Below are 14,025 nucleotides of genomic sequence, written 5' to 3'. Positions count from 1 at the left end.
GTAGCAGGATTTTAACCCAGATCCCCAGAGCATTTGCCGAGTTTCTGGTTTAATAGACTAATAATATTACCACTAGGACATTGCCTTCGCTTGATTATAAATCATTGAAGATCAGCACTGATTCCTGTGACTCCACATTAGATAAATATTGCCAACCAAAAATGTTCTATTTATGCTATTCTTTGCATTTGTTAGCTAACCAAACACCACATTGAAGTAGATGGACCATAGTGACTCAACATCTTCCGGTTTGGCCATGCCTGATCTGAGGTGAATGGTGGCTGACCAATGGAACAAGGTCACCAACTGTTGGAGACAGTGCATAGCGACAGTTCTCTAAGCTAGTCACAGTTGGGTTATCATTTGTAACTGCTGGCTCCAAGGTAGAGGTAATGCTCTTCAGTGAAACTGCAATGTCTTCTCTGAGGCACAAGCCTGGGCAGATGGAATGCAGTTCCTAATCTGTCTAAAAGTGAAAATCCCCCACTTGACTTGGTTGATTACAAAGGAAGACACAGCACTAAGTTTGGCACTGACTAGTTCAAGGAGTTGCTGGAAAGATGACATATTTAGGCTTCATTCCATTTTTTGCTTTTACTCGTCATTTTCTGTGAGTTTACTCCCAGAACATTAGTCTCTTCTAAGGCATTCACTAGGTTCTACCACGTGTCAGTAAGCCTGCACACTACGTGTCTGATGGCAAAACCTCCTCTTGAGTTCCCCTGATGCTTCAAGGGACCAAGTTTCCATGTGTCACCACAAGGTAGCACAGCTGAGGACTTGCTGATGGAGAAACTATACAGTCTGAGGGAGAATGAATATTTGGCTTTTCACAAAGCAGCTAGTCAGTAATGTAAGCTAAAAATGAAAAGCCAACTTGCATAAAAAGCACATGACATTCTTAATATCTTCACCCACAGACTATATGTATCACATTAACCAGGTGGATACAACAGATAAGTGAGTTGATAACTGAAGAGTATTCAACATTTCCCAAAAGTAATAAATTAGTAGTGTATCCTTTTTATTTAAAGGGTTGTTAATTTTAATCATTCTTTTGGGAAAGACTTTCATCATATCTGGTCGGCATGGACGGGTTGGACCAAAGGGTCTGTTTCTATACTGTACATCTCTGTGACTCTATTAGGATAAAACTGGTTCTTTCATGTACCTACTAGTCACACCCACAGTTTTTGTTTAAGCAAATGTTTATAAATTTAATCAGTCTATACAAATAGCAACGACAAAATGCTAAAGTATAAGGAGAGTGCATGTGTTTCAAGGTCTTCTTCGAGATACGTTTGTATTTATTTTAAAAAGACACACAAAGAGTCCATAATCTTCTAAAGATGCAGAAAATGTAACCAAAAGGATGAAGACTACCCCACACATTTCAGCCATTGTTAGTTTCCATCAGCTGGCAGTGGTGCTCAACATTATCCCTCCAATGCTATTTCATTCTGATTCCTCTATCTATAAGACCATATAGTCGTGGGCGGCACGGTGGCACAGTGGTTAGCACTGCTGCCTCACAGCGCCAGAGATCCGGGTTCAATTCCCGCCTCCGGCGACTGACTGTGTGGAGTTTGCACGTTCTCCCCGTGTCTGCGTGGGTTTCCTCCGGGTGCTCCGGTTTCCTCCCACAATCCAAAGATGTGCAGGTCAGGTGAATTGGCCATGCTAAATTGCCCGTAGTGTTAGGTAAGGGGTAAATGTAGGGGTATGGGTGGGTTGCACTTCGGCGGGTCGGTGTGGACTTGTTGGGCTGAAGGGCCTGTTTCCACACTGTAAGTAATCTAATCTAATCAAAAGATGTAGGAGTCGAAGTAAGCCATTTGACCCATAAAATCTGCTCGACTGTTCAGTGAGATCATGCCTAATCTGATAATCCTGAACACCACTTACCTGTGTTTTCCCCATAATCTTTGATTCATGATCTCATTACAAATGTCTATCTCAGCCTTGAATGTATTTGACAACTCAGCCTCATTGTCTCTCTGCAGTGAAACATTTCACAGAATCACTATCCTCTGACAAAAAAAAAATCTCTTCTCTGTTTTAAATCGGCAACCCTTAATCTGAGATTATGCTCTTTGGAACTATACTGTGTCCCACAAGGAGAACCAACCTCTCCATATCTACCCTGTCAAAAGCCCAAGAATCTTGTATGTTTCAATAAGGTCTCTCCTCATTCTTTTAAACTCCAATGAATACATGCTCAAACTACTTCACCTCTCCTCGTACAAAAGTCCTGAATACCCAGGATTAAGCTAGTGAACCTTCTTTGGACTGCTTGCAATGCCAGCACACTTTTCCTGAGATATGGAGACCAAAACTGTTCATCACATTCTAGGTTTGGTCCAACCACCATCTTTTATAGTTTCAGCAAGACTTCAATATTTAGCCAGACTTAAAAGTCAGCATTCCACATGGCTTCCATATTACTTGCTGAACTTGAATGCTAGACATATGTGACTTATGCTTCAGCACTCCCAGATCGCACTGTGCTGTAGCTTTCTGCAGTCTTTTTCCATTTAAATAACATTCAATTCCTCTATTCTCCCCGCCAAAGTGCAAAACCAGACATTATATATCATCTGCCAAGTGTTTGCCTACCACTTAACCAATCTATCTCCTTCTGTGCACTGTTTGTGTCATCCTGATACAGTCATTCATTACTGTAGAGTTCCAATGGATTGGAAAGTCATAATATGACATCCATGTAAACGAAGGAAAGGAGATAGAAGACTATAAGATGTAGGCATAGAAGTAGTCTATTCACCCTAGTGAGTCTGCTCTGGCATTCGATAAGATCATGACTGATCTGATGATTCTCAACACGACTTTCCTGCCTTTCCTCCATGATCTTTTGATTGCTTTATTGATTAAAAATGTGTTTTTCTCAACCTTGAATGTACATAACATTCGAGCATCAACAGTCCTCTATGGTAAAGATTCATTATCCTCTGAGCAAAGCTCCTCCATCTCAATCTTAAATGTGTGATCCCATATTCCGAGACTTAAATGCACCCACAAGTGGAACTGCCTTTTCCACATCAAACCTGTCAGGTCCTCTAAGAATCCTGTATGTTTCACTAAGGTTGCCTCTCATTTTCTCAAATCACAGTGAGTTCATGGCCAGCCTACTTTACCTATTCTTCATATAATGATGCCTCCCAAGGTGGTATCAGCCTAGAGATCCTTCTCTGAACTGTATCCATTCTTGTTCATAGAATGGCAACTGTCGCCTGACTGGTGCTTTGTATCATTTTAGCAAGACATCCCTATTTTTCTGCTGCATTCTCTTTGTCTTTCCTATAACCTGCTGAATTTGGATGCAAATGGTTTGTGATTCCTGAATGAGGACTTATAAATTCTTCTGTAGTTTTCTGCAGTCTTTCTTCTTTTACATAACATTAAACTCAAGATGTATGACCCCACCTTTTCCCTCTAAATGTTTTATCTGTCAAGATTTTGTCATCTCGCTTAACCTGTCTATATCCCTCTGCAAATATTTGTTGTCATCACTGTTGCCTTCCCATTTAATTTTGTCGTCCAAACATTTGGCTATACCACATTCACTCATCTCATCCGAGTCATCAATGTATATTGTAAATAATTGTGGTTCCCCCTTATCTCATCTTGCTATCTTCTGTTCGTTGTTCATTTCTCTATCCCTGCCTTTATGCAAATTCCAACACCATAGGTTCTTTTCAGTAGCCGAAAGTCTGATACCTTATCAAACACCTTATGAAAATCCAGACATATTACTTTCACTGCTTCCCCTCTATCTATCCAACTTGTTACCTCCTCTGGGTTTTCATAAGTCATCCAGCAAGGTGCTATATTGCACAAGAGCTCACAGTATTGGGGGTAATGCATTAGCATGGATTGTGGATTATCTGACACACATACGGCAGCGAGAATGGATAAGTAGTTTGTTCACAGATTGGAAATACTTAACTAACTAGTCATCCAGCAAGGTGCTATATTGCACAAGAGCTCACAGTATTGGGGGTAATGCATTAGCATGGATTGTGGATTATCTGACACACAGACGGCAGCGAGAATGGATAAGTAGTTTGTTCACAGATTGGAAATACTTAACTAACTAGTAGGCCATTGCAAGGAACAGTCCTCTAACCTCACTTATTTACTTTTTATATTATTGATGTGGAGGAGGGGACTGAGTGTAATGTATCCAAAGATGCTGACATTGCAAAATTAAATGTGAGGATATGTCATGACAAGGATGCAAGGAATCTGCAAGGGGATTGAAATAGGTTTTTACCCATTCAGTGAACCTAGCAGATTGGAGTTTAATGTAAGAAAGTATGAGGTCATGCATTTGGTAGGAAGAATCAAAAAGCAGACAATTAGTTACACAGAGAAAAACTTCAAAAACATGCAGTACAGAGGGATCTGAGTGTTCTTGTGCATAAAACAAGTCTTGTAACAACTGTACAGGGTGGTGGTGAAGCTGTACCTAGAGTACTGTGCACAATTTCAGTCCTGGTATTTAAGAAAAGGTACACAAGCATTGAAGACCATTCAAAAGAGATTCTCTGAGCTAATTTCAACAACGAAGGAGTTGACATACCAAGAATGGCTGAACAGGTGCAGCCAAATGCTAGGTGATCCTATTGAAGCATATGAGATTATGAGGGGGCATGGCAGAGTAGATACTGAGAAATTTTATCCACTGCTGAGCAAATCTCAAAGAGCACTCAAAGTGACAGAATAAGGGACTTTAATTTAAAACTAAGATTCAATGTAATTTCTTCCAGAGCTTAGTTAATCTCTGAACATAGTCATATAGCACAGAAACAGCCCCTTCGGTCCAATCAGTTCATGCCCAACATAATTCCAAAATAAACTAGTTCCACCTGCCTGCTCCTGTCCCTTATCCCTCTAAACCTTTCCTATTCATGTACCTTTCCAAATGTCTTTTAAACATTGTAATTGTACCACATCCACCACTTCCTCAGGAACTTCATTCCATATGCAAACCAACCCCTGTGCATAAAATAATTTGCCCCTCATCTTTTTTAAAATATCTGTCCTGTCACCTTAAAAATGTGTCACTTAGTCTAGAAATCCCCCATCCTAGGGAAAAGACAACTACCATTAACTCTATCTCTCCCCATTATTATTTTACAAACCTCTATTAGGTCACCTTTCAACCTCCTATGCTCCAGTGAAAAACGTCCCAGGCTGAATAGCCTTTCTTTATAACTCAAACCTTACACATCCAACAACATCGTGGTAAATCTTTTCTGAACTTCTCTAGCTTAATAATATCTTTCCTATAACTGAGCGACCAGAACTGGACATAGTATTCCAGAAAAGGCCTTAGCAATGTCCTGCACAACCTCAACGTTTATCTCTGAAAGTTGCCACCCAGGTAAATAGTGCGGTGAGGAAGGCATATGGCGTACTGGCTTTTATTGGTAGAGGAATTGAGTTCCGGAGTCCTGAGGTCATGATGCAGTTGTATAAGACTCTGGTGCGGCCGCATCTGGAATATTGTGTGCAGTTTTGGTCGCCATACTATAGGAAGGATGTGGAGGCACTGGAACGGGTGCAGAGGAGGTTTACCAGGATGTTGCCTGGTATGGAAGGAAGATCGTATGAGGAAAGACTGAGACACTTGGGGCTATTTTCATAAGAGAAAAGAAGGTTTAGGGGTGACTTGATTGAGGTGTACAAGATGATTAGGGGGTTAGATAGGGTTGACAGTGTGAACCTTTTCCCGCGTATGGAGTCGGGTATTACAAGGGGGCATAGCTTTAAATTAAGGGGGGGTAGATATAGGACTGAAGTTAGGGGTAGGTTCTTCACTCAGCGAGTCGTAAGTTCATGGAATGCCCTGCCAGTAGCAGTGGTGGACTCTCCCTCTTTATGGGCATTTAAGCGGGCATTGGATAGGTATATGGAGGATAGTGGGCTAGTGTAGGCTAGGTGGGCTTGGATCGGCGCAACATCGAGGGCCAAAGGGCCTGTACTGCGCTGTATTCTTCTATGTTCTATGTTCAACGTGACTTCTCAACTCCTATACTCCAAGTACTGGGTAATGAAGACAAGCATGCCAAACGCCTTTTTAACCACCCTGTCTATATGTGACACAAACTTCGGTTGACAGATTTTTCATATATCAGGGAGTTGAAGGCAATAAGGTCCTGGAATAAAAGTAGAGTTGAGGCCTGACTAGATCAGCCATGGCCTCATTGGATGGTGGGGGAAGCTTGAGAGTCTGAATGGACTAGTACAGCTCCTATGTCTTATGTTCTTTTGAACACTACATATATTTGGGCTAAATTTGGAGATTAGATGCTCATTGAGCATACAGTATCATCTTGCAATTTTATTGAAATCTTCAATTCTTTCCACTTCATCAATTTTTTGGTGTATTTTGTTCTTATCAAGGTAAGAAATGTTAGCAGTAGGACATCAAGCATCCAGTATTTCCCACAGTTATTATCAAACAATTCTAGATCAGGGAAACAGTGAACATAATGCAACATGTCTTAGACTGCTGCAACAGTTATTTTGAACTTCAACATCAGAAAACTGTTTCTACTCCCTATGATCTATTCTGACGATGGACTGATTTGAGCAACTCTTAACTCGTTATTTAATTTGATATCCATTGGTCAGTTTAAAACTCTCATCTGAATGTCATAGGGAATTTCTGAATTAGATTATTCAGCATCTCGGAGAAATAAACCAAGGCTTACTGCATAGGTTTTTAACCAGCCATGTTAAACAACCAGATACAATACATTGGGTAAAAGTATCCAGATAGCTCTACTGTAAAGTCACAATGTTATGTATTTGCAGTGATAAACTCCTAAAATTGGTTTTGTGATTCTTCAAAAGTGGCGATTCTCAAAATATTAGGACAGTTTCCCCTATGGCTATCAAGAGGATTATACTGATTCATGGTTTCGGAGAAGGCAAAAGTAAATGCTGGTGTTTTCAGCATTGCATACAGAGATAACTGTTTTGGAGGTGAACTTTCAGAGTAATCATTTGGAATTGCGGATCTTGAATATTGCTTAAAATAAAGGCACGTTTTGTCAAAGCTTTTCATGCATTACCAGGACAAGCATACTCAATTCAAAAGGGCAACCAAAATTCATACTGCCAGTCTGACAATATTTACATTGTCAATCAATGTGTTGCACTTGGCATGTACTGAAAGCTTCATATTTTATTATACAGAGCCTTGTTCTTTGCGAACTGAACGAAAACATTCATGAGCTGTGCATAGGTGACAGCCATTCACTGGTGCATTTCTTACCACATTGTCACGAATAAGAGTCAACTGCTTGGTTTAAAATTTATACAAAGCCTGTAAATTAACATCCAATCATCATTAATGGGTGCAAAACCGCAGATCTTCCGGTTTCTGTACTTATTTGTTTATCTAATTGGCAGATAGGAGAAAGTGAGGACTGCAGATCAGAGCTGAAAATGTGTTGCTGCAAAAGCGCAGCAGGTCAGGCAGCATGCAGGGTGCAGGAGAATCGACGTTTCGGGCATGAGCCCTTCTTCAGGAAGGTAGCTAGACAACTTGTAATGCCACAGGATTTGCTGTTGATGCACTCCTCCAAGGATCCATTCTTGAAGAAGGGCTCATGCCCGAAACATCGATTCTCCTGCTCCTTGGATGCTGCCTGACCTGCTGCGCTTTTCCAGCAACACATTTTCAGCTAATTGGCAGATATCCAAAGATTGCAACTTCAGAGATCCTCCTTCCTAATTTTCTACTCCATGCCTTTAAGTCTGATTGCAGTACTACATATACTTTGCTAAGTGTGATATTAGTACTATGTGGGCCATGATCTATGACTGTTTGCCCTACCCCAGAGGATACCCTGTAACATTATGTGACATCTTTGATTTTAGTGTCAGGGCAACAACATACTGTCTTCGAATTGCATCAAGGTCACACTTATCTGTTCCTTGATTAAAGAATCCCCTATCAGTACTGGCCTTGCACTCTCCTTTCTCACTTCTGTATAGCTAGACAACTTGTGATGCCACAGGATTCACTGTTGATGCACTCCTCCAAGGATCCATTGACCGTACCAATATCCAGAAAAGAAAAGTGGTTAGTGAGCTTATCTCTGGGGACCCGTGCACTACATCCCTGTTTCTGTCAGCAATCTCCTATCTGCTAGCTTGCCCCCAAATGTGATGAGACCACTCTCTAAGCATGATATCAGAGTAGTTCTCTGCTCTTAGATGCTGGAGCTCAAGTTTGTGTAGTCAGTCATACACTTGAGCTCATCTTAGTCATGAGAAGTGTCTATGGCTCCCACATTGGATATTCTGCATGGCCAAGCTGCATTGATTTTACTTTGAAATTACTTAATACTACAAGAGTAATGATAAATTAAGTATAAACTGAAGATTAATAGAATGTAGAAATTCCTCACCGTTCCATACAAATCAGCCCCTCTCTGTGCCTATAACTTCTGACTTGCCCTGTACTGGTTTAGAAATATTGATTTTCAAAATTTCTAGATCATCACCACCTTCTTGAGGGGAACTAGGGATTGGCAGTAAAAGCTGGCCAAGCCAGCAAAGCCCACATTCACTTGAATGAACAAAAAAAGTGGCTAATTGTTTGAGAGATCATACATGTGGTCAACCACTGTGCAACTTCTCTGTTGTGAAATGCAATATTATGGAAAAGTTTTCTGGTGCTTCTACTCAGAAATTTGCTTAGGAAATATTATTCTTCTCCTGACTCAGTATGCATAGTAACATAGAAAGTGACAGCTGAAGATAGTTTTCTTATACTGTCTAATTCATGAAACTATACCAGCTTGAACAAGAACCCTCTCAGCACACAGCTGCTCAAACATTCCTAAATGGTTTTTCAAGACTTTACTCCTTGTTACCCCTTTGTCTTAGGTTTTTGTTGCATTTAGTTTGCTCACAATTAACTGCATTGCCAGTTTTTTGTTAAATTGTTATTTGAGCCAACATGAACTAGAGGGCACAGGTTTAGGGTAAGAGGGGAAAGATATAAAAGAGACCTAAGGGGCAACTTTTTCACGCAGAGGATAGTGTGTGTGTCAGAGGAAGTGGTGGAGGCTAGTACAATTGCAGCATTTAAAAGGTATCTGAACTCTAACCATTTTTGTTTCAGTCTCTGAATGCTAACTATTTCTGTGTTTGTGTTACTGTGCAGATTCACCAGGGTGCGGTTCCTGTCTCATACACTGTTACTACTGTAGCACCACATGGAATCCCGCTTTGCACAGGACCACACGTCCCAGCATGTAACACGCAACAAGTTCCAGGGTGCTCAGTTGTATTTAGTGGGCAACATTATCCTGTGTGCAGCGTACCACCTCCGGTCAGTGCTAAGATTGTTATTCTATTATTAACGATGGTTGAATGAAATAAGGAGGTTCTGTATGTTTTCACAGATATTCTTAATCATTGGTTTATAATGCCAAGCTCTAACATTTTGAATTATGGCAAAACTATTGATTTTGATATAACATAGTACCCTATTTGCGCTTTGCACCAGTTGTTCAGTAGGTTAGAACTTTGTATGCAATCTAAAACCATGGTGCGAGGATGTAAATGTAAAGGTTAGAAACTAATTGTAGTGGAAAAGGGTGAAGCAGGATTATAAAGATAACGAAAAATAGTTAAATGGAATTTTTTTTTAAAAATGTGACCAGGAAAGCTAAGAAGGACTGAGAGGAAACATGTTCAAAAACATCATAAAACAGTGAAGCACATCTGAACAGTCTCAGGTGCTTGACTGCCCTATAACTGCTGGAAGTTAAGGGATTGCAAAGAAAGTGAGTTAGGACTGACAGACAGAATAGAATTGTCTATTTGTAGACGATTAAAATACAATATTTTGTATAAGCCTTTACTAAAGCAAAAGATTTTAAGAGGAGATTGAAAAAAGATCAACATTCTTGTTATGGATGAAAGAAAAATATTTAGTAAACTGATTAAAGATAGACAAAGTAGCAAGATCCAGCAGGTTGTGTTTGGAGAAAGATAAAGGAAGAAATTTGCAAAATTTAGAAATTACGCTTCATAGCTCTCCTTGAGTTCATGGAAATTGGAAATGGGCAGTGTAGTACCTTAAAAGTATTTAAAAACCAGTCAAGTTATTATCTGGAGTTGAGGATTAAATGACTGTATCCAAGTAAAGAAATAGTGATTAGAAACTGCTAGCACAAATTTTTAAAGAAGTTACATATCCTAGATTGCTTGAGGTTGTCACAGAATGTTTTGAGAATTACATTTGGTGTACCTTATTTGACTATAGGAAAACTTTTGACAAGGTACCATCATCTGTGAGTATATTAGAGAACATTCAGGTCTAAGGAATTGTCGAGAGTTGAGCAAACTCGTTCAAATTGCTTTCAAAACGTGGGAAACAGTGGAGCAAGGGGAGGTTTGCAGATTGGCTGAAAGTGGGTTCACATGTTTCAGTTCTGTGGCAATTGGGCCTAGAAAGAATGATGTTAAAATTTTCAGAAAAGACTAAAATTTGAGGTGTAGCTACCTTTGTAAGAGGGCAGAGTTGTTTGTTAAAAGTGACAAATGGGATTCAATGCAAGTAAGTGTGAGACGATGCATTTTCAAAATAAAACTAACTGTACCCTGAATGGAAATACAGTCGTCCCCCTGTGCGCACGGGGGATACGTTCCAAGACCTACTGAGGAAGCCCAAAACCGCGGATGAGTGCAAACCCATTCATTTAGATGGGAAATGTACCTTCCCGGCAGCCTCCTGATCCCTGGTTCTGGAACGTTCCCTTTTATATGTTCGGGCCGCGGTAACCAGACCTGCGGATACGGGGGGTCGCCCTGTAAGCTTTGTACGGTGTATGAACAAAGCAGTTTTAAAGTACAATTTCACAAGCCACTAAAAGCAGCAGCTATGGTTGAAAAGGCTGGAAGTGGAAGCCAAGTTGTTATCGTCAAGGGTAGAATTTAAAAGCCAAGAATTAATAATGAACCTATATACAAGAGACCTGTTAGAACTAGGATTCTGTACGGTTTCAGCAAATATGAATTCAATGAAAGACTCTGAAAAGTTTTTTTTCCAATATTATATGGTAATTGTTCAAGATAATGAAACAATGAGATGAGGTAGCATGCTCAGGCTGAAGGAACCATGAATGCAAGATTATTGTGAGCTAATTAGAATTAGACCAAGGCATCTTTACAGGCATTCATAAGGAGTAGAATTCACTTGCAAGGTTAATGGTTGAGGAAGAAACTATGTCAGCATTCAAGATAAGTTTGATAAGTGTCCGAGGAAGAGAATAAAGTGGAAAGGAATTTGCGATATGTAAATGTGATTGGCACTATTTGCTCATTCGAAGGCTAAACATCGATATGAATGTTATTGGACCTACATTCATGTATTTCCATCTAAGATTTGACATTCCTTAATGCTCCCAGCTCATCAACTTAAAATCAGACAAAATGTACAAACAAAACTGGAATTTCTAAATTAAATTTAGAGTTTCTCCATTTCGTGAAATGGGCCTTTTTTTTGATATTGAAATGATAGGTTCTGGATTTCGCAGGTATGTTGGCTTAGCAGTTTACAGGATCAGGCACTGCCTACCACTATACGATTGAGCTGTGCAAAATTAGCTTGGTAGAATTCCCAAACATAACTGTTTGTTTATATTTTAACTCTGTTAACTATATTTTGTTTATGGTATGCTTTCCACCTGTAACCTGCTGAGATTAATTATTTTCCTTTCTCTCTGTCACAAGAGTGATGTGTACAACTGAAAAGTTAAGTAGAAAGAATGAAACCTGGATGGTTATAAATTTCATTTATTCCCGACACTGTAACATCTTTTCTAATACCGTGGTGATTTGAAATGTTTAATTTATCTTTTTTATCCCCTCCAGATGCTCCAGGCATGTTCTGTACAACATTTGCCAGTCTCATATGCTGCATTTCCTCCTCTTATCTCAAGTGATCCCTTTATATTGCACCCTCCACATCTGTCGCCCCACCATCATCCTCACGTGCCACCACCGGGCCAGTTTGTACCATTCCAAACACAACAGTCACGGTCGGTAAGTGGTATTTGAGTATTTATGGTATTGGACAGGTTTTTGAAAGAGTGTACAATGCTTAATTTTTGAAAAAGCTCAGCTACTTAAACAAATTAGTATAAGTAGCATTAATTTAAACAGATTAGTTCTGAGTATTGTTTTGGGATCAATCTTTTCATTGCAAGTGTCATGGAATGATCTAAAGTTGTATGTATGCAAGATGCTGTGTGTGCAGCTTTTCAGCATATATTAGTCCCTCCTCGATGCTTGTGCAAGTAGAATGAAGAGCTACATCTTGCAGAAGATATCATAACTTCATTGTTTCTCATTCCCATGTATAATCATGTAAGCTGCCTTTAAATTATCAATGTCTGTTTTGTTTTTTGTTAATTGCCTATTTGGTTTGAAATATTAGAAAAAATTTACAATACTGAAAACTATTTGAATACAACAGGTAGAATGTCACACTAATGGATGAGTATAGAAACAACACTTAAGTTCTCCAAATCTTTTGTCAGCCTTTACAAAGGATAGAGAACGAGGTGGAGTTACTGGGAGAACATCTTCCTGTTGGTGGTTTTACTTATCCTCCATCACCACACCCACCTACCCTTCCTCCTTCTGCGCCACTCCAGTTCCTGCCACATGACCCTCTGCACCAAGAGCTGCCCTTTGGAGTAGTGAGTACTGAACTGCTTCTTTGCTTCATCCTCAGTTGGGAGTTTGAGCATTTATTGCAGGGTTAACTACTGTTGTTCCAACATGGAAAAAGCACAAACCATTTTACATTGTGTTCTAAGGTCTTTTGTTGTATCTCTCTTAAAATGCTGGTGCTCTAATATTTGTGATGCTGCAGTTTACGGTATTTGTGAGATTTGAATGGATTCAGCGTTCATTGGAGTTGTAAATGGTTTTGAATGATTTTCCAAGATGAGTTATGGTCTTCGCACTTAATGCACTAAAACTCTCTAAACTAAGTAATTAGCTTATAGCTGTAAATGTTATAACTAAATGTTTTATGCAAAATAATATATTTAGATTTTTTAAATATATTTGGGTTTGACTCTGTGAGTTTCATGTGACATGAGTCTATTGATACAAGTACGTCTGTATTCAAAAATGGATTTAAACTTGCTTTGCTAAGGAAGCCAGGTCTTACTGTTTTTAAGGCTTATATTGTACATCTGAGATTGCTAGAGACTGGTTCTAAAGACACGTTTAATGACCTGAAGTGCTAGCCCTACCATTCTCTTTCCCAGCTGCTGCATTTTTTGCAGCATTTTTTGTTTGTATTTACAATCTGTTCATTGTGACCATACTTTATTCATGCATCTCTAATATGTAAAAATGGCATAGTTTATCCATTACTTTGTTTTTTATGAAAAGTGGTGATCTTTAGTTATGTCCAAGGATCCCCTAATGTTTGTAAGAATTGTTCCTTTAAAAGTTGATAGCTAGATAATTAAATATGATATCGAGCTAAGTTGAAAATCATTCATCAAGCCCATCTGAGGCATTTGTAAGACATGGTGCCATAAAATTTACAGTCACGGAAGTACACAAATTGTGATTGACTCTGATAACTAGTATCTGTTAAATTCATGAATATGATTACTTCACATTGAAGTAAAAATTATTTGAATCAATTAAATGTCTGTTTCAGTCACTGAACGAACAGGAAAATTGCAGTTGATAACAAGCAAGCACCACTAACAAACCAAATTAAATTATTATTTTCCAGTATCTGAAATCGATATCTGCAAGTATCACAAAAGAAAATTCTTGAAAAGATTTGATGTCTTGAAAAGTGCTGATGAATTGTGGGTTCCATAACAAACTCCGTGTAAGCAAAAATCTTGGAGTTGTAGATTTTAAACACTGTTGCAGGGAGCCAGATTTTATTATAACTGAGAGAGGTAACATAAGCAAATTCATTCAATTCAAATGTATTTC

General features: G+C 39.1%; 1 protein-coding gene across 5 annotated transcripts in view; it reads left to right on the top strand.

Moving 5' to 3' along the window:
* LOC122564492 (E3 ubiquitin-protein ligase RNF38) overlaps positions 1-14,025 on the top strand; it is a 167,406-nt gene that overhangs the window by 126,227 nt on the left and 27,154 nt on the right. For all 5 annotated transcript variants that reach the window (XM_043719481.2, XM_043719489.2, XM_043719452.2 and 2 more), the window contains 3 exons: positions 9,206-9,373; positions 11,923-12,093; positions 12,591-12,752. In XM_043719481.2, the coding sequence (XP_043575416.2) occupies positions 9,206-9,373; positions 11,923-12,093; positions 12,591-12,752 (501 nt within the window). The remainder of the gene's footprint in view (positions 1-9,205; positions 9,374-11,922; positions 12,094-12,590; positions 12,753-14,025) is intronic.

The sequence above is a fragment of the Chiloscyllium plagiosum genome, unplaced genomic scaffold (genome assembly GCF_037043375.1).
Source record: "Chiloscyllium plagiosum isolate Xiang-an unplaced genomic scaffold, Cpla_swu_hap1 HiC_scaffold_2, whole genome shotgun sequence".
NCBI lineage: Eukaryota > Metazoa > Chordata > Chondrichthyes > Orectolobiformes > Hemiscylliidae > Chiloscyllium > Chiloscyllium plagiosum.
The sequence above is the reverse complement of the archived record's forward strand: the minus strand, read 5'-3'. Positions and strand labels throughout refer to the sequence as shown.